The 21,077-nt window shown below is 35.5% G+C and overlaps 1 protein-coding gene across 3 annotated transcripts in view; it reads left to right on the top strand.

The window, feature by feature from the left end:
- SIK2 (salt inducible kinase 2) overlaps positions 1 to 21,077 on the top strand; it is a 113,896-nt gene that overhangs the window by 4,184 nt on the left and 88,635 nt on the right. For all 3 annotated transcript variants that reach the window (XM_032472721.1, XM_032472720.1, XM_032472722.1), the window contains exons 2-3: positions 7,858 to 7,974; positions 10,451 to 10,514. In XM_032472721.1, coding sequence (XP_032328612.1) covers positions 7,858 to 7,974; positions 10,451 to 10,514 — 181 coding nt within the window. The remainder of the gene's footprint in view (positions 1 to 7,857; positions 7,975 to 10,450; positions 10,515 to 21,077) is intronic.

Raw genomic sequence — 21,077 nt, 5'->3', positions numbered from 1 at the left:
ACTTTCTAGTTTCTTTTCTGTGACAGATAATTGAGTTTTCCTCAGTACCATACCTCCTTCATTTCTCGGCTAAAGAGCATGTAAATGAATGGTCCATAATCTTAAAGATATTTGGCATGTAGATACTGGGCTGCTTATACTTAAGAGAACCTGAAATGTAAAAATGATAGCAAGGACATTCTTGGGGGAGAATATAGCTCAAGTGGTAGAGCACATGCTTAGCATGTACGAGGTCCTGGGTTCAATCCCCAGTACCTCCTCTAAGTAAATAAATCAATCTGATTACCTCCCCCACCAAAAAAACAAAAAAAAAAAAAAAAAAAGTGATAGCAAGGGCATTCTGAAACTGCTTTTGTTCACTGAAGAGCTTTCTGTGTGCATTTTGGGACTTTTATATTTAGGCATAATTTGTAAACTAACTACCACCTTAAAATTGTAAGTACTTTAAAAATTTCCCGTATACTTAGAATTTCATTTTTAAGGCAAGGGTAGAAGCAAGAGAAGGGCATATTACACCCTGATTACAGTGTTTCTTGAAGAAGAGAACTTAATTTTTTAATACATTTGAATTTTACGTTTTGCTTTAAAATTTTAAGGCTACACTCAGTAGTCTTCGTATTAACCTTGTCCTGTGAAATATCCCAGATGTGAAGAAGCAGCTGTACTGTGTGCACCAGGAGGAATTGTTACCATTTAACTTGATCACTAATATTTGTATCTAGGCCTATGTATGATCTTTAATTGTGTGTTGAAATAAAAATTATATTTGTCATGGAACATATATGCTTTATTAGGAATTGTTCTCTAGTTTATTAGCACCCCAGACAAGTAATATTTGGCAGATTATTCTGCTAAATATTGTTCAAAATGATCTGCTCTTTGGGAGAGTTTGGAGGGGGACAAACATGCAAAGTAAGAATTGTATAAATTTTTATATTCTGTGTAAATGCTTAACAGTTAATGCATTCTACTTTTGATTCCACTGGGAAATTCTGTCTCAGTCATCAGGCAATTAAGAAAAGACTTATTTGGAAATAACTGAAACTGGCCTTGATTCCTGGATTCACATGATGATATTAGATTTATGGCCCACTGCTGATGGCAGATTCATTTCCTTGGGGCCAAATGGATTCCAGAAATTCATTAAGATAGTTTTCTTTCCTCTCTAGTGTACCTCGTACCTCTTCCACCTTCCATTTCCATATTTTTGAAATAAGTTATTTATGTAAAAGTTCCTTTATGCAGAACATTTGTAGAGAATGCTTCCCCACCTTTCAAAGAGAAACAGCCCATATATCCAGTTTGAGATTATTAGAAGAATGATAGACAGTTACATTTGGGAATTTCATCAGAAACTTTTCATTAAATTTTTTTTAATAAACAGGTTTAGAGATAAATCTTGAAGGAATTAAACTGAAAATTGATGCTAAAATTAGTTTTTTAAGTTCTTTAAAATAAATATTTGTGTGTTTTTCCTCCAGTTACAAAAGGAAGGCATTTTCATTGTAGACATTGTTGAAAAGCTTGAAGAAGAAAATAAAATAAACATACTTATTTTAATTCCATCATCCAGACCAGGAGACAACCACTGTTAATATTTGGTTCATACTCTATTAGCTATTTTATATGTATGCAATAAAATTGATGTTATCTATACATATAATCTGTGTTTTTTAATTAATGTGTTGCTAACATTTTCCCAAGCTTTAAAAAAATACATCGAAAGCATGGTTAAATAGTATCCTTGTGTATCACCATCTGTATTTTATTTCATCAGTTTCCTATTATTGAACATTAAGATTATTTCTCTCTCTTGTGAGTTCTCTTTCTAAAATACTGTTTCAGAGAGCATTGCTGTATATACCTCTTTGTGCATCTATCTGATTGTTTCCTCAGGATTATCCCATAGCAGTGGAATTCTTGGCTCAAGGAGTATGTCTTTACATCCGTATCTGATGACATGAGATACCAGATTACCCTCCAGAAGGGTAATAATTTTCATCCGGAAAATGCATATTTAGCAGGAATTTTTTTTTAATCTTTCCTAGTTTGGTAGGGGGAAACAATATTTGAATTTGAATTTGCATTTCTTTGATTTACTTTGATCATGCAGTTTTATGACTTTATATTTTGTGAATTGCTTTTTGTTCTTTGGCCCATTTTTTTAAACTGAGTTGTCTTTTTTGCTAATTTGTTTAAGTAATTTTTAAGATAGGGTTTATTTTTAATCAGTTCTTATAAGGTCTTAAGAATTCTCAGTTCAGTTTTTGTGGATCTAAAAGTGCAGTGACATTAACCTTTCCTGCAATCTCTTTTCCTTACCCACCATTATAAAAGTCAAATTAAACTTTAATGAGGATTTATTTTATTATATAAATTCTTACATTTTCAAAGTCAAATTTTACATTGGAAAAAAATGTCTAATTGATTTATTCTTAAAGGGTAACTGGAGACCTCCATGTCAGTTTTACCATTGGCTTTTACTGCTTTCAGAAACCCTTTCGTTGTAGCTCAATCACAATCACTGTTTAATCATATGATAGGCATGAATGTTCTGATTCCACCTATGTTTTGATATACAAGCTTGAAAGTGTGTTAATTTTTTAACTTCAAAGATCTAACTGTATGGTCAGGATTTTGCTTCGTGGTACTTCAGAAGGACCACAGAGAAATAATGCATTAGTAGTAAAGAGCGCTAAAGCAAATACCACCTGAGAAAGCAAATTTATGTTAATCTCTTCTAATATTTTACTAGAAGAATAGCTCTTATTGTGTGACTTATAAATTCCCCCACAGCCAGTTTTGTGTGTGGTCTCTTTAAGTGCATGAGATTAATATTTCTTTTATGAGAAGTGAAATCATTTTTTCTAAAATTATCAAAAAATAATGTTATCATTAAACTTACATTTTGAAAAATGAAAAAAAATCCCTTTGATCCATCAGTTTAACACTATTTCATTTCTCCTCTTAGATTTAATCCCTTTTCTTCCTTGCTGGTTTGTGTTTTACATAGTTGCTGCTTTTTTTTCATTTAGTGGGGATTTTTTTTCATAGTTGTTATTTTTGCATATATTTTTTAACATGGTTGGAAACACTTCTATGTATAGAGTCTGCATAATTAATATTTAAACCTTATTAAATAATATAGCCATTTTATAGAGAATTTAGAAAATAAGAAAATGAAAATGACTAATATTTCACAGATGGAGAAGTTAACATATATAGTAAATACAGCTCCACTTTTCTTTCTCTTCTTATAACTCCCCACTTCACTTTTTTTTCTTATTGGAAAAACAATTCATGCTCACAGAAGAAAAATTGCACAGAAAAATAAATCAGGAAAATAATTCATGATTTTTTCACCTACTGATAACATTTTTGTCATGTTTCTATCTAGTTTTTACAAGTCTTTTTCTATACATAACCTTTGTTGAGACTGCACTGATACCTTGAATTTTTATTTAATATTTAACCTAATTATTTCTCCAGTATTATTAAAAGGAGCTATTTTAATAGCTGTATAATAGTCATAATAGAGATTTACCATAATTCATATAATTGTTTTATGTTTCTCTTTATATTATAAACAATACTGGAGTATATTTGCACATAAATCTTTATCATCATTTCAGATTATTTTCTACAAATAATTTTTCAGAAGTAGAAATCTTAGACTAAGTGAGATGGATGATTTTTAAGTTTTTTGGTAAAGATTGCCAAATAACCTTCCAGAAAAATTATAACCTATTTTATATTCCTACTAGCAATCTATAAAAGTGGCCATCTCATTGAACTTTAGCCCACAAGGGGGTTTACTTTTTAATCTTTGTAAATATAATAAGGAAAAAAAGTATTTTTGAGATATAATTGACAGATAACATTGTATTAGGTATATGTGCATTTTCCTATTTATAAGGTTGAATATTCAGTGTTGCTACTTTACATGGGATTTATTTTGATAGTAATTATTTTAGTTTATCAATATGCTCTCCAAAGTTGTATAAGAAACCTTCCTTTTGTGTCCTAGCGGAAGGAATGTTAATTTTTTTAATCACCATATAAATTCATTGAAGGTTTTTTTTTAAAGATACTGCATACATAATTAGAGAGTTGAATAATTTAGGTGAACTACAACAAAGAAAGGATCCTTCAATTTAGAGTCCCTTGCTTGACTTTGTTGTGACCATACAGATTTTGTCCTTGGTACTATGTTTGGAACTAAGTAGAGAAGGGATGCAGAGAGGAATTTCCCAGAAATCTAAGTTTATAGTTATCTTTAAAATGAACCCTTTCGTAAGTTGGGAATTTTGTACACCATTGCGGAAACACCCAAATGTATATTTTTTTATTCATAAAATTTGTTTTCCAAAATGTGTTCTCCTTTTTCTCACAGACCTACTAAGTTCCTTGAAGGTAGGAATCAGATCTCATTCATTTTTGTTTCCTGGGTCTAATTCTGGGCACACAACAGGTGCTCAGTAAATGTGTGAGTAATAGGCTCTTTGAAGAGTGAAAAGCTGTAACTTGGAGTTAGAAGGCCTGTGGTTTCTCCCCACTAATTCACTTGAGCTTTAGGACCTTTGTAGATGATGTGACATCTTTTGAACTTCAGTTTCATCAACTCATGGATGTACTGCTTGTACCATGTACTTTAAAAAAATGGAGAAATGAGTGAGATAAAATGTGTGAAAGTATCTTGTTAAATTAAAAAATGCTATGCAGTTGTGAAATTCATCATCATCACCATTATTATATTTCTGGGAAGTATTTGGCAAAGAGTCCCATTGTTAAGAAATTACCAGGAAGAGTATCGCCGAGACTCTTAGCTGATCACCAAAAATTCAGTTTCCTCTTCTTCCTGGACCTACAGCTTGGCTGTTTCTTGGCCTCCCTTGCATATAGGTATGGTCACATAACTGAGTTTTAACTAGCGGAGTAAACAGAAACACTGTGTTCCACTTCCAGACCTGGCCAATTAAAACTTGCAGAAGAGCTTTTTTCTCCTTCTGTCCAGCTGGAAAGGAGGCAGACTTCAGGGTTATCTACCCTTTACCCTTTACTACCTTGGCTTACCTGTTAAAACTAGTGAAGGCTCCTTGTATCCTCATATACCTGTACAGAAGAGGGCTGGCTACCTGCTAACTTCTTCACCCATCCAGTTTTGCTATGTGAGCAATCAACTTCTGTTGTGTTTGAATCAGTATACATTTTGGGGCCTCCGTGTTAGAGCAGTTAGACTCTCCCTAACTATCACAAGCAGCAAGCTGACACAGCATCCACTTTTTCATAATCCTCTGATAGCAGCCTTAAAACAAGGGACAGCAGTGTCAAGATATAAATACACAGGGCTGTGGATGACATAACATATAGTCTGTGGCCCCAGATAAAAGTGAGGACGGAATTCTGTTTTGTCACTGGAGAATTTTTTTTGGCTGAGAACAGTTAAATAATGAGGTTTATAACTTACTAAAGTTTAGTTAGATGATTTATGTATTTTCACTTTTTCATTGAGGCCAAGATTTCAATAGTGTCAAAGAGAATATATCTCTTGGTAATACCTCGCTTATATTGTATTTAGTATCTAAACTTTTTCTAACATTAAATATGATGCTCAAATATGTATAATAAAAAATTTTCTTAATAACAGTAATCATAATGAGATTTTTTTTAAACCATGATTCCTTTCTCTCCAATTCTTTTTCTATGTATTAGATGATCATTTGGTTGTAAAAGTTTTTTCTTGGGGAGGGGTTACTGGTATCTAGATACATTCTAGAAATTGTAAGGCAAGACATTTTCCTCAAAATATGCATGTCTGTGAAACTCCACGTTACCTTCCTCAGGAATATTGAGGGAATTAAAATATATACTTATCCTTTTATCTGGCAGCTTTTACCCCAAATTACCCAAAGCGATACCATATTCTGTTGTCCTCTTAATTGGACAGGTGAAGTCTTTTTAAATGTATTTAGTTTTGAGGTGGTCCAAGAATGTTCCTAGTAACAAGTACAACACTGATCAGTCACTTATCTAGCCGTCAAAGGTTAGTACATTTTACTTTCTAGAATAGTTTGATTATGGGAATAAATAAAATACTGCCAAACATCATAAAAATAGTTATCACAAAATCTACACACTTTACTGACTACAGAAGGAGCTACCCCCTTTCTTCTTAGGCAATAAATTTAATTTTATTCACCATATTTAGTAATCTGATTTCCTCCAGGAAGCTTGAGTTCTTCTATGGGTTATAATTAAGTTCAAATTAGGGAAAAAGCTATAGGCAGCAAAATAGAAAGAGAGAAAGGTAAGAAATAAACCTTACAGTAGAACTTTAGGGAGAACAGCAGAGGACAGAGCAGCTGTAAGGAAAGAAGAAAAAACTAATTGTATAAATAGGAGTCTAAAGGAATTAAGTGAATTGACAACCTGAGTTAAGAAATCATCTTGGTTACCTTTTTAGACATATTGGACTATTATAGCACATACAATAATTGATATATTACCCAGAAACCACAACATAAGACTGAATTACTTTAAGGAGACTTTTGGGTAGAATGTGGAGTACATTTCAGAGTTTCTTCAGAGCTTATTATAATTAAGTTTGGGTGGTTCCCAATTATCTGAAAAAATTTTACTTAGAATTGCTTATTTCATAACCAAATACCAAGTTTTAAAAATTTGTTCTTTTTGCATGCAAAAAGTGTGCAATTGTTCATTTCTGATTACTTATCCACATTCAATGCAGTTCCCTCAGTAAGTCAGACAGAGAAAGACAAATATATATCACTTATGTGTGGAATCTAAAATAAAATGATACAAATTTTATTTACGAACCAAAAATAGACTCACAGACATAGGAAACAAACTATGGTTACCAAAGGGGAAAGGGCAAGGGAGGGATAAATTAGGAGTTTGGGATTAGCAGATACACACTACTATATATAAAATAGGTAAACAACAAGGACCTATTGTATAGCACAGTAACCCATATTCAGTTTCTTGTAATAACATATAATGGAAATGAATGTGAAAAATAGTGTATAGGATGTATGTATATGTATTAACTGAATCACTTTGCTGTATACCTGAAACTAACATCGTATGTCAGCTACACGCCAATAAAAAAACAAAATTAAAGCAAAAACAAAAACAAATGCAGTTCCCTTGAATTATTAACCTTGGAGTGGTTTGGGTTCCTATCCAGTTATGACAGGAAAAGGCCACATATTTTGAAGTCACATTCCTTTAAGGAAGTCAAAATTCAGCATAATTACTAACATTTGAGTCTTTGCACTTTGATTTTTAAAGCAAAATTTAATCCAATTGGGATTTTTTTCACTTAGATGGATTTTAATACTTTATACTTAGTTGTTCCCCCCCTCCCCAGAAAGGTATATCTATATTCTTTGGAACCTGTCACTTTCTTTTCTAGAAAAATTGTATTTCAGTATAATAGAGATTGTCTTCTACTTGGCCGACCATTTGTTTATAGATAATTTGCTGTGGGATGATGACGAGTTGAAACTGCTGGGAATTTGCTTTTAAATGGAGTAAGAAGGCGTTACAGCTGTACTGAAAGAGAAATGTATTTTATTAAAGTAAATTTGCAGGGTTATTCTTCATAGCACACTAAAGACTCTCCCAGACGAAATCTACCACGGGGCCTTATTCATGGTGGATAGTTAAGAAATAGCTGCTGAATGATGAATGAACGCACACTGGAGTTAAGCTAGTTACCATTGTTGTCATAGTGACTTACAGGCGAAGTCTTAGATGTCATTTATTAAAAAGATGCTTAACTGGAAAATGTTAACCACTGTATACTAATTGTATTTATTTGTGTCTGGGATGCAGGTGGCGATAAAAATAATAGATAAATCTCAGCTGGATGCAGTGAACCTTGAGAAAATCTACCGAGAAGTGCAAATAATGAAAATGTTAGACCACCCTCACATCATCAAACTGTATCAGGTATGGCGTAACTTTGCACCTCTCTCTGCTTCTCATACCCGGTACCCTGTGTTACATCATCATTTTTTTTCTCTTTTATGTTAGTTTTTTTAATCTGCATAAAAGATAATTATGTGCTTTTATTAAGCTAAGTACCTCCAGTTTTCTTTATTTAAATAAAAAATGAAGCAATCAAAAACTACTAGCAGCTTAATTTTAAGTTGTCTCTCAGACTGTAAGTTATTTAATTTAAAAGTTTGTAGTTGTGTGTTTATGATACCCTGCTTGAACCTGCTGGGTTTGGGTGGTGGTATCATTAACAATAAGGACATGGCAGTTTTGCTGACTAGAAAAATATATTGTTTATGTTTTATGAAATACAAAGGCTAAAATAATATATTACCTAAGGGCGTACCTTATAATACCTAGAGCCAAACTTTATGTTTTGTTTCAGTTTTTTTTTTATCAGATAAAGTAAATAAGCTAGTTTAAAAAAAATTAACCTAAGATATAATTTTTGTAAAATAAACTGCGCCTGTTTCAAGTATAAGCCATGTTTTTTAAAAGGAAGATTTTTTTCAGATTTTTAGAGAGTCATTTATGTTTACGAACGACCTTTTAAAATATTTCTATCCATTAATACTTAGAAATTTTATATTGGAAATCTATTTTAAAATGTTTCAGTATGCGAGTCTATGGCTTCGATCTCCAAAGTAAGATGTGTGCGCCCGGTGGTGGGCTGGATCAGCCTGGGCTGACTTGTGAGAGCTGATTGTTAAATTTTCAGAAGGTTTGTGAGCCGATTAACGTGTTAATAACTCAAAATTAGCAATGGTAGGAGTATTTTTACACCGCAGAAATTGGTTTACAAGTCAGGGCCTTTTATTTCCCTCTCAGAGAGCTAGCACTAACACACCACTCTGTGCACTCAAATTGGTTAGCACGAGTGTCCCTTGGGGCATAATAAGAAACTATTAGAACTTCTAATTCAATTTATCTTTTATATTTATCTTCTTGTGCATTTTATAATGTATATATTTAATATAGTATTTATACAGGGGCATAAGTATGTAATTTGTGTCTCTGCATGTACATAAATACATATGTGTGTCTATGTATACATGCATAAATACATTCGTGTATACATTTGACTAAGCAACTTTATTGGTAAAGACTTACAATTTAAAAGGTGTGGAGACCATTGGAGAGCATTACCACTAGCTAAGAATGAGCGACTGTTTTGTGCCACTCAAAACAATTCTTAAGGAAATTTAGAAACAATTTCTAAAACTATGGTGGGTCTCTTAGGTCAAATTTGTATCAGAGTATTTCTCCCTGTAAGCTCTTTATTTTTCCCTAAAGTGGATACTTATGAGAAACTAATCACATCCTTAGGAGTCTGATGAACCAAAGGCAAACTGAGGTTAAAACTACCATGATTCTTCAACTATACTTCAATTAAAACACAAAACAAACAAATAAACAAAAACTATCATGACTCACATGATAATTCTCTTTTTTTGAACTAAATAATCAGTTATATTGACTTACCTTTTGACTTGTTTAGACCCAAATTATAGGTAACTCTTAGTTTTCTGGCCCGATAGGGTATAGTCATAAACCTAAAATGCTAGATCAAAATTAGTTTTTAGCCTTTCAGGAGGTAGCAGTTAAATATGACATTATTAGCATGTGCCAGTATGAAAAAAGATAAAGAATGTTACAGAGAAGCAATCTAAAATTCACTCCTTTTGAATCCATTATTTCATTTCCTTTCAGTTTAGTGTAGTTTGGAAAATCAAACTTTGTGGCAATGACACACTTCCTTTGTGAACCTAGAAAAACTAATTTAAATAAAAGTGTGTAGCAGTGGGGTTATGAAGAAGCTTTTGAAGGATGTTTTAAAATACTGGTACTTTGTAACAACATTAAAGTGCATTGGGAGAAATATCACATTGTGCCAGGTGAGTTGGGCTATAGGCCAGATTAACTGAGCTCTGTTTTTATTATTCTTTTCTTAATCAGAGTCTACCCTATAACACAGGGCTCGGAGAGTCAGTGAGGAGATGGTAAAAAGTTGATCTTCAAAACTACTGTCCCCCACCACAAATAAAAACAAAAACAAACAAATAAACAAAAAAACTCCTGTTCCCTGTATTAACTCAAACTTGAATCTGTGTAACGGTGGAGGATTTTGTTAAAATGTAAATTCTTTGTGAGTGGGTCTGGGGTGGGGCCTGGGACTTCGCATTTTTAACAGCTGTCTCAGCTGTGCTGTTGCTGTTGATCCATGGACCACACGTGGAGGACCAAAGGTCTAAATTTTTCGCAGAAGTGTTAGCATGAGAGTATCGTCAGCCTTGTAAACTTTGCCAGCTTCTGAAGTGTTCATAACTTGATATTTTTATTAGTAGTTTTAATTTAAGTAACTTCATAGAACATTGTGGCAAATTACCATCTTTTCCTATCAGACTAAAATGGAATTATTTATCAATAGGTAATGGAGACCAAAAACATGTTGTACCTTGTGACAGAATATGCCAAAAATGGAGAAATTTTTGGTAAGCACATTTCTTTAAATTTTTTTTTTTCATTTGAAAGTATCACTCATCTTTATTGGAGTATTTCCTATTAATTCTCCTGCTTGTGTAAAAGTTGCGAACATGAATTAGAAATTTTAAGCCTTAGAATATAATGAAGTATCCCGTAAGCTAAAAAATATAGAATGTATTTATTCTCTTGTATTTATGATATTAAAGCTATTGCTTAATTCATCTGTGTTAAGATTGGAGAATCAGAGATAGGGAGGTATTGCAGTCATATTGCAAAGGAGATTTTCTTTCCTATTATCTTCGTTTAACCTTTCTTTGCAGTATAAAGATAAGTCAGTAAATATTTACTGAGCTTCTACTGTGTCTCAGACATTGTACTAGATATGGAGGTACAGCGGTCACCTAAGTAAATAACACAGTCCCTGCCATTGTGGATCTTACAGTCTGGTAAGCAGCTAACTGTGGCTCTAAGACCTCCGGCAAGTCACCAAGCCTCTCTGGGACTCAGTTCTTTTATCTCTAATAATAAAGTATTTGATTAATTGGCTTCTATGCTCTATTCTAATTCTTAAAAAATTATGACTATTACATTGTTCTAGCTTTCTTCTATTTTATTTTTACTCTATGGAACAAGAACGCTATAGATAATTGAAATATTTTGTTTTTTAACATAAATTTAGGTCCAAAATTGTTTTTTAAACAGGTTTATTAAAGAATAATTCACATATAGAAGTAAACCAGAAAGAGAAGGAAAAATACCATATGATATCACTTGTATGTGAAATCTTAAAAAGAGGCATAAATGAGCTTATTTACAAAACAGAAATGGACTCACAGACATAGAAAATAAACTTGTGGTTTTTAGGGTGGAGGGAGTGGGAAGAGATAAATTGAGAGTTTGAGATTTGCAGATACTAACTATTATATATAAAATAGATAAACAACAAGTTTCTACTGTAGAGCACAGGGAACTATATTTAATATCTTGTAGTAACCTATAATGAAAAAGAATATGAAAATGAATATATGTATGTTCATGTATGACTGAAACATTATGCTGGACACCAGACATTGGCACAACATTGTAAACTGACTATACGTCAATTACGTCAATTAAAAAATAATTTTTTTTTAAATGAAGAAAAGCGTTCCACGTAAGATGGAGCAGTAGAGTCAAGTTTACTATTTGAAACCAGAGATTAGATCAGGTGCTTCCATTTGCAAAACAAACCAAAAAAATGGAAATAAAGAAAAATGCATACTTTCAAAAAAAAGAATAATTCACATATAACCAGTTGCACATATTTAATGTATACAGTTTAATACGTTTCACACACATATACATGTCAAGATCACAGTCACTCCCAAGAGTGTCTTTGTGCCCCTTTGTTATCTCTTGTGCCCCACCTTACCACCAGACAAGCACTGGTCTGCTTTCTGTCACTATATTTGCTTATGTCTTCTGGAGTTTTATATAAAGGTACTCATATAGTGTGTACCTTTTCTTTGTCTGACTTCTTTCTCTCAGCATAATTATTTTAAGGTTCACCCATTTTGCTGCACTTATCAACATATCATTTCTTTTATTTTTTAAAGAGGCAATCGATCTTAGTGTTTATTTACTTATTATTTATTTATTTATTATTGAAGTATAATCAGTTTACAGTGTTGTGTCGATTTCTGGTGTACAGCGTAGTGTTTCAGTCATACATATACATACATATATTCATTTTCATATTCTTTTTCATTGTAGGTTACTATAAGATATACAGCATACAGTACAAACTTACTGTTTGTCTATTTTATGTACCATTTCTTTTTGTTGTAAGTAGTGTCCTATTATGTAAATAAACCAGTTCACTTACCCATTCATGTGTGGATAGACATGGAGTTGGTTTAAGTTTTTGGCTGTTACACATGAATTGCTATGAACATTCACGAGCAAATCTTCAACTGACAGTCTACCTTCAAAAACTATTTACCACTTCGCATGTAGTGTGAGAACCTTACAGTAATGCACTTCTGTTTTACCCCTCCTGGCCTCTATTTTCTTGCCACACATTTTATTTATACCTATTTTGTAAAACACAAAATACAGTGTCATCATTTTTGTTTAAAAAATCACTTTTGTTTTAAAAAGATACCAGTTTTTAAACAAATTTTATACATTTACCAGTGGCGTTGCCATTGCCACATCCTATGTAGATGCATGTGTTCATCTTCATTTCTTTATGTAGATGCATGTTTTTATCTGGTGCCATTTTTCTTCTACCTGAAGGACTTTGTTTAGCATTTCTTACAGCACAGGTCTGTTGGTGATAAAAATCTTTCAGCTTTTGTTATGTCTAAACTCCTTATTTTGTCTATTTTTAAATGATGTTGTACTGGGTATATAATTCTAGGTTAACTTTTTTCCTTTTAACACTTTGAAGATATTGCTCCACTGTCTTCTCATTTGCATTATTTCTGACAAGAAATCTGCTGTCATCTGTTTCCTCTATTCCTTTTGTATAATGTGCCTTTTTTCTCTGGCTGCTTTTAAAGATTATCTGTTTATCACTTGATTATGATGTGCCTTTGTGTGGTTTTCTTCATGATTCTTTTGTTTCGTGTTCATTGAGCATTGAGCTTCTTAAATCTGTGAATGTAGTTCTACCAAATTCAGACAATTTTCAGCCAATATTTTTATTAATGATTTTTGTGGGGTTTTTTTTTTTTTTGGATGGGGGGAGTGGAGTAGTTAGGTTTATTTGTTTACTTTTAATGGAGGTACTAGGAGTTGAACCCAGGACCTCCTGCATGCTAGGCATGCTCTCTATCCCTGAGCTAAACCCTTCCCTCTCAGCCAACATTTTTTTTAACCAGTTTTGCTGGCCTCTTCTGCAGAGACTCCACTTACACATATGTTAGGCTGTTTGAGATTGTCTCACCGTTCACTCCTTCCAATTTTAAAAATTCTTCTTTCTTTCTGTATTTAATTTTGGATAGTTGCTATTTTTATGCCTTCAAATTCACTATTCTTCCTTCTGCAATATCTAATCTGCCATTAATCTCATCTAGTGTGTTTTTCATCTCAGACTTTGTAGTTTTCAGCTCTATAAACTTGCCTAGGGTCTTTTTAAAAAAAAAAAAATCTTCCATGTCTTCAGTTGGCTTTTTGAACATTTGGAGTATGCTTTTAATAACTTTTCATGCCCATGTCTAATTCCGGCATATCCATCAGATTAATTTTAAATGGTTTATATTTCTCCTCATTTTTGGTTATATTTTCCTGCTTCTTCACGTGCCTGGTAGTCTTTGACTGGAAGCCAGACATTGTCAGTTTAACCTTATTGGTTACCACATATTTTGTATTCCTATAACTTGTCTTGAGCTTTGTTCTGGGATGCAGTCAAGTTACTTGGAAACAGTTTGCTCCATCTGAGTCTTCCTTTTATAATTAGAGCAGTACTCAGTCTAAGTCCAATGATTTTCCCACTTCAGAATACTTTACCCCATGCCCCAGGAATTACCGGGGAGGGGGTTTAGCCTGGCCAGTAGGAACCAGCACTGCTCCTTGTACACGGCACTGTTCTCTCTAATCCTCTCAGACGGTTCTTTCTTTGGCCTTGGGTAGTTTTCTCACACATGTGTGCCCATCAACCCTCTCCTGAATACTCAGTGGGTACCCCTTACAGATCCTTGGGGTTCTCCCTATGTGTAGCTCTCTCTTCTCTGATACTTTGTTTTGTGACCTCTGTCTGCCTTGTTCTCCTTTAAGACTCTCAGCTCTGTCTCCTCAACTCAAGGACTTTGCTGTGTTCTGCCCAGGTTTCCCCTCCCTATGTTGTGACTTAGACATTCTCTCAAGATGTTAGTTGAGGGCATTCATGGGTCTCACTTCCTTTATTCTCTGTCTCTCAGAGATCACCTTCCTTCTTCTCCTGGTGTTCAATGTCTTATAAATCAGTGCCTGATATATTTTTGTCTGTTTTTTGTTTATTTGTTGAAGTAGGGAGTCGTTTTGGGCAAGAGGGTAAATCTGGCCTCTGGTACTCCATCTTGGTGGAAAGCGGAAGTCTGATCCTCTCAAAATTATCTTTAATTTTAGTAATTATAAAAGAAAGAATTATATACATTTCTGTAGTTTAAAAAATGTGTCATTTACAGTTGTATTCTAAGTAAATAGTTCTAGATTGAATCATTTTCTAATTGTATGTCACAGCTTGCCACTTTTTTTTTTAATGTTATTGAGTTATAGTCAGTTTACAATGTTGTGTCAGTTTCTTCTGTATATATTTCCCTGTGCTATACAGTATAAACTTCTTTATGTATTCATAGCTTGCCTCTTTTACTTCTTTTTTATTCTGCTGCTTTTTAAGCTTATTTAAATCCTTAAGCTATTTGTTTCAATTAGGAGCTTCTTAGCTGATGCTATAATAGAATGGTGTGGGCTTTGAAGCCAACGAGGTTTACAATGCTGGCTGTACCGTATTAGTTGTTGCATTGCTTTGGGCAAGTTTCTTTTTTCCCTTGCCTTCCCTTCCCTTTCTTTTCCTTTCTTCTTTCTTTTTGTTCTTTTCCTTTCTCTTTCTTTCCTATACTTTCTTATATTCACCCATTCATTTAGTTAGGGAGTCAGTCTTTCAAGAAATCTTTATTGAAAACCAGCTGTATGCCACACACTGTTCTCTGTGGGAAGACCATCACAACGAAGAAAACAGGTGAAAATTTCTGTTCTCACGAACCTCCCATTTTAGTGTGGGGAGAGAGACAGCAAGCAAAATAAGTAAATTGCATAGTACATTAGATGGTGTTGAGTGCTGCGGGAATGAGAAAGCAAGGAAGGGGGCGTGTGAAGTGGGCTGGTTGATTGCAGTATTAGGTAGAGTGTCAAGCCTCATTGATAGCTGAGCAAAGACTGGAAAGCACAGCCATATAGGTATGTGGGGAAGAGGGAGATTCAAGGAACAGGAAGAGTAAGTGCAAAGGTCCTGAGGCAGCAGTGTGCTTGGTGTGTTCAAGGAATAGCAGGGAGGCCAGTGTAGCTGGAGAGAAGCAACCAAGAGGGAAAAACAAGAGTGAGCAAGGGGGAAGAATAATAAGAGATGAGATCAGAAAGGTAAATGGGAGCCAGGAGTAGGGCAGACTTGTAGAGCATTATAAGGATATTGGCTCTTACCTTGCATACAATTAAAGAACCGTTGGGGAGGGGTTTGAGCAAATAAGTGATTGCATCTAATTTAACATTTTAAAAATGTCACTCTGGCAGCTATGTTGAGAATAGAGTGTAGTGGGCAAGGGTGGAAACGGGAGACAAGGAGGCTGTTGCAGGAGTCCAAGTGAGAGATGATGATGACTCAGACCAGGGTAGCCGTAGTGCACATGGTGCTAAGTGGTCACAGTATGTTTTGAATGAGTCGAATCAGTCAGATTTCTTGACAGGTGGAGACCACTTAAGTAGCGAGTATGATTAGGGAAGAGACCAATGTCTGATCCCTGAGGCATTAAAAGCTTGGGAAAAGAGGAAGAACCAGCAAAGAAGACAGAGAAGAAGACCAAGAGAATGCAGTTTCCTGGAAACCAGGGGAAGAAAGTGTCCTCAGGAGGATAGAGTGAACATCTGTGTCAGATGCTGCTGATAGATCAAGAAAGATGAAGGATGATAACTGGCCATTATATTTGGCAGTTGGTAAGAGCACTTTCGGTGCAGTGAGTGGACCAAAGCTACACTGAGGGGTTCTAATAAAAAATGAGAGAAGAAAAATGGATAGCATCAAATAGACAACTCTTAAAAGGATTTCTTTTTCAAAAAGGGAGAAGAGAAGTGGGAGGTTAGTTGAGACAGGGAGTGGGGTGAAGGGACGGATTTTTAAATCTTTATTCATTGGAATATTTTTAAGAACTTCAGGCTATAGTTTTATGAGTACACTAGAAATAGCTCTTACATATTATTTTCTTTTTCTTTTTTTTTTTTTTTGAGGGGGAGGTAATTAGGTTTATTTATCTATTTATTGGATGGAAGTACTGGGGGATTGAACCCAGGACCTCATGCATGCTAAGCATGTGCTCTACCATGGAGTTATACCCTCCCCCCTCTAGAAATAGCTGTCACATGTTAGATGTCATGTCTATGAAAATGGAGTATTCTAAATTGCTCCTTCTTGCTAAGACCTTTGATGATAAAAGTTTGGATCACATTGTTTTATATAAATTGAAGCATAATTTGGGGATTTTTATAATGTGTAAAGTTTAATTTTAATGTAAAAAAGCTAGAATAAATAAGGAAGATAAGACAGAGTAAGCTGGAGACTCAGGTAGGTACAAGCAAAGAACATTCTGGCAGCCAAACGGTTTCTGGCATGGAGCTCACAAGGACAGTAAAATAGAAGTGAGGAGGTGCATTTTGTGGAACGTTAATCAAATGGTGAAAAGTATGTGTAACATTTAAAGTGAATTCTGAGGCAGAAGTGTTTTCATTCAGTTCGAGACAGACGAAACAGAACCACAACATTCAACTATGTATTAAGAACTGTGAAGATTTCTCATTGGTGTTTATAACTTAGGAGTTACTCTTTACTTAACAAGTATTCCTTTAGTACCTCCTCTGTGCTAGAGGGCATTTTGTTCCTTATGTATTTTTTCATTCCTTAAAGTTTGTGTTTATGTGGTCAGCACATCATGCGCTGTATTCTTGACAAAGGACGTGAAATTAAGCCCTTCTGTTCCCACAGTCACCACCCATATCCAGGCTTTTATCACCTCATGTCTCAATTAGCAACAACCTCATGTTCTACTGCCCCCGTTTCTTTTCCGGTCAAGTACATTTCTGATACATTTCCTGCTTAATCTTCCTCGGTTATTATTTCTAGTAGGTTACTACTGTGTTCAGTAACCTTCACTTAAACCTTCCTATTGCTTAGTGGATAAAATTCAAACTCTTCAATCTGCAAGTAGAGTAACTGCACTGAGTACATGAGTGTGCCCAGCTATTTCTTGCACAGGTCTACATGTTGTCCCTGGAAACGGACAACCCAGTTGCCTCAGTTAATACTCAGTCTGTCTTCCTTCCTCCCTCCCCCTCTTCCTTCCTTCCTCCCTCCCCCTCTTTCTTCCTCCCTCCCCCTCTTCCCTCCTCTCTTTCTTTCTTTCGTCTGTATCTTTCTATCTTACAAGTTTTTGTTGTTAGTTTTTTTTTTAATATATAAAAGTTAAGCATGTACCAGGATAAGAAGTTAGGTAATTCTGCAAGGTTTGTTACAAAACATACCAGTTTCCCACCCTCCTCCCCTCCCCTGTCTCCCTTCCTTAGCGGTAACTACTTTCTCTTCTTTCATCTGATTAGTTTAGACGTACCTCCATTTCCTTCAGTAATATGCTTATATGGAAGCTCCTGGCTTATTCTTTTTAAGGCATAGTCTTCTGAATACCTTTTGAATTTTTTCCCTACTCCTGGGTGTAAGAGGCATGTGTTAGGTGTGCAGGACCGTTTGTGGGAGACCTTGAGTGTTTGGATAAAGGGTTAGGCTGACTCGTTAGAGTGGGCATCTGTGAGTCAAAAGATACTGATGAGCCAAAAAGTGATGATGTGTGTTAAGGACCTTTTTAGGAAGATACATCCTGCAGGGATGTGTGGGAATATTTTTATTGCCTACAGGTAGGAGGCTGAATGCCTAGTTTCAGATGTTAGTTGTCAGATTCATAAGAAAAGAATTTAGGCAAAAGGCATTTCCAGTTTTAAAAATAACAAGTAACATTTATTGGGCACTCCCTTTCTGTTGGGTACTATTTAAAGTACTTTGCATCATTTATTTGTCTAAACTTCCCAGAAACCTTGTAAGATAGGCACTGAAAGATTCAGTAATTTGTCCAAAATCACACAGCAAGTAGGTGGAAGAGTCTGAATTTGAACCATGCGATTCCAGAGCCTGTCAGTTAATAATTGTATTCTGCTAGATCTCAAGAGTTCTTACTGACTGTCAAGAGGAAAAGTTATCAAGAGTTAGGAATTAAAGCAAATGTCATTGAAGAATATTTGTCATGTGGTTGACAGCAAGAGAGAGGTCTGGTTTCCAACGAAAAAATTACACATTAGATTTTAAACATGCTGTTGGAGATAACATCAGGACATGTAGATTGATGTGAGCTGTTGGCAGCTGAAGAATAGAAGCAAATGACATTCAGAAGAGAACTTAAATTCACCAGTAAAAAGACAAACAACCCAACTTAACAACGGGCAGAAGACTGGAACCAGACACTTCACAGAAGAAGGATCTATAAATGACCAATAAAGCATGTGAAAAATTACTCAACAGTATCAGTCATCAGAGAAATGCAAGTTAAAAGCTGCAGTGAGATAAGATTATCAACAAGAATGGTTAAAATTTAAAAGACAGATTATTCTAAACATGGGCGAGGATGTAAACAGCTCGTGTTCTCATACGTCGCCAGTGGGAGTGTAACATGGTACAACCACTTGGGAGAACTATTTTTCAGTTTTTTACAAAATTAAATATGTGTGTGTGTGTGTGTATACACACAGCCTATTACGAAAAACTATTTTTCAGTTTTTTACAAAATTAAATATGTGTGTGTGTGTGTGTGTATATATATATACACACACAGCCTATTACAAAGCAATTCTGTTCCTCAAGAAAAATGAAAACAAATGTTCATAAAATGACTTGTGCAAGAATATTCATAGCAACTTTTTTCAGAAGCAGGAGCAACCCAAATGTCCACCAATGGGAAAACGTATCCAAAGCAAATTGCGATCTAGTCATACCTTGAAAGATGACAACAATAAAAAGGAATGTGATTGTCTCTTTTCACTCTTTCTAAGGAGAGGGGAGAATTGACTGCAAAAGGCATAAGAGGGAGCTATCTTGAGTGATGGAAATTCTTGTTTTTGTTTTGAGTGGTGGTGAGGCAGAGCGTACAGTTACCGGAAGGCATCTATGAATTTGCATTTTATGACGTATAAATTATACCTCCGTAGCTCCTTTTCTCGTAAAAAAGGGGAGTTTAGTAGTCGAGGTGTAGACTTGAGAATTAGCTACGTAGAAGTGATGAGTGTAGCTGTAGTTAATAACGAAATCTCAGAGAGAAGGCGGCTGAAGGTGAGCCTTGATGATGCCTTCGTTGACAAGGCAGGTGAGTAAAGTGGAACTGGTGAAGTAGGCATGTACCTTGGGAAGTAAGGACTGCTTCTGTCCTGATTAGGCAAAGGGGGGAGAGTTTGGAGTGAAGAGGGGTGTGTTTGGTAATTAAGGGATCGCCAGTGCTTAGAAGACAGTACTTCTCAATAAATGGGGAGATAAAACTAAATTTCAGGAAGTTATGGGCATATGGATGGTGAGAAAGGGGAGAAAGGTTTTACAAAACGATTTTGAAGTTTTTAAGGTAGGAAGACTTTTTACTGGGCTGTATAGAGTTCAGCATTGTGTCGTGGTTTTGTTTGTGGTGCTGGGCTTGGTGTTTGAAGAAGCTAGAAAAGAAAAGAATGTAGTCAGGAAAGAAGAGAAGTTGGTGTAACAAGGTAGACCAGTGATCAGGGGCACAGAGGGAGCGCTGGCTTAGTGGAGAGGGATTTGTCCTGCCCTGAGGAGGCGCTCCCCCGTGCAGCCCAGTGGGACTTAGAGCTGGTGCTGAGGGCTAGGCCACCCAGGCACTCTGGGTGAAATAAAAGGAAGATGAGTTTAATCTAGAACAGAGTGAATTCATTCTGTAATGTGGCAGATGAGCCGTCAGGGAAAAGAGCAATACATTAGACACTGCAGGATGGGGAAATGTTAAGCAGCTGGTGGTGTTCATATGACAGTTGAGGGAGGAATGAAAGCATCGATCATTAGCAGCGTGGGAGTTCACGGTAGACTCACAGTCAGCAGTGCTTCCCAACCAGGAAGAGAAGCAGCAGACAATATAAATGACCCAGAGTGGGGATCAGAGTGGTGGAAGGACCAGTGCGTGTAGGAGCTGCGGTGGCCAGAGAGGTCAGAGTTGAAATGGCTGACCGTGGGCTCCAAGTTCAGGAGGGAGAGAAGTGAAGCAACAAAGGGGCCACATGAGCTGAGAAACGGAACAGTGGAGCAACTGGAGGTTACAAGCGGGGTGAAGTGCTTTCAGGAAAAAAAAATTCATATACAGAAAATAAAAACTCTTAACCTTGAGTCCATACAGAACTTCCCAGCAGCTTGCGACTTTCAAGCTGTCTTCTGCCCCTGGCACTGATGGCCCTAAGCGTGCCCTGCTAATTCGGGAACGGCCTGAGGTCTTTGACCTCTCCTCATCTGCTCCTTCTCTGCAGAGAGAGAGGTTTCTTGTGCCATCTGGTTTTCTTGCTTCATCCAACTAGGTTTAGGCCAAAAGACAGAGTTTGGTGGCTTGCTGGGAATACGTCTACAGGGCATGACTCATGCATCGTGAGGCTGCGGTGTTTGTGCCCTTTATTTCTGTTTGGTTAATTAGAGTGCATCATTCCGTAAAAGGCTGAAGTAGCTTTGAAAGAGAACAATACAAAAACAATCTAAAATATAAATAAGAATAAAGAACTGAGTCAGAAAATACATATCAGAGTAGAAAGCAACCATAGGA

This window comes from Camelus ferus, chromosome 33 (assembly GCF_009834535.1).
Source record: "Camelus ferus isolate YT-003-E chromosome 33, BCGSAC_Cfer_1.0, whole genome shotgun sequence".
In the NCBI taxonomy this organism is placed as follows: Eukaryota; Metazoa; Chordata; class Mammalia; order Artiodactyla; family Camelidae; genus Camelus; species Camelus ferus.
Note: the sequence above shows the minus strand (reverse complement) of the source record. Positions and strands in the feature narration are given on the sequence as shown.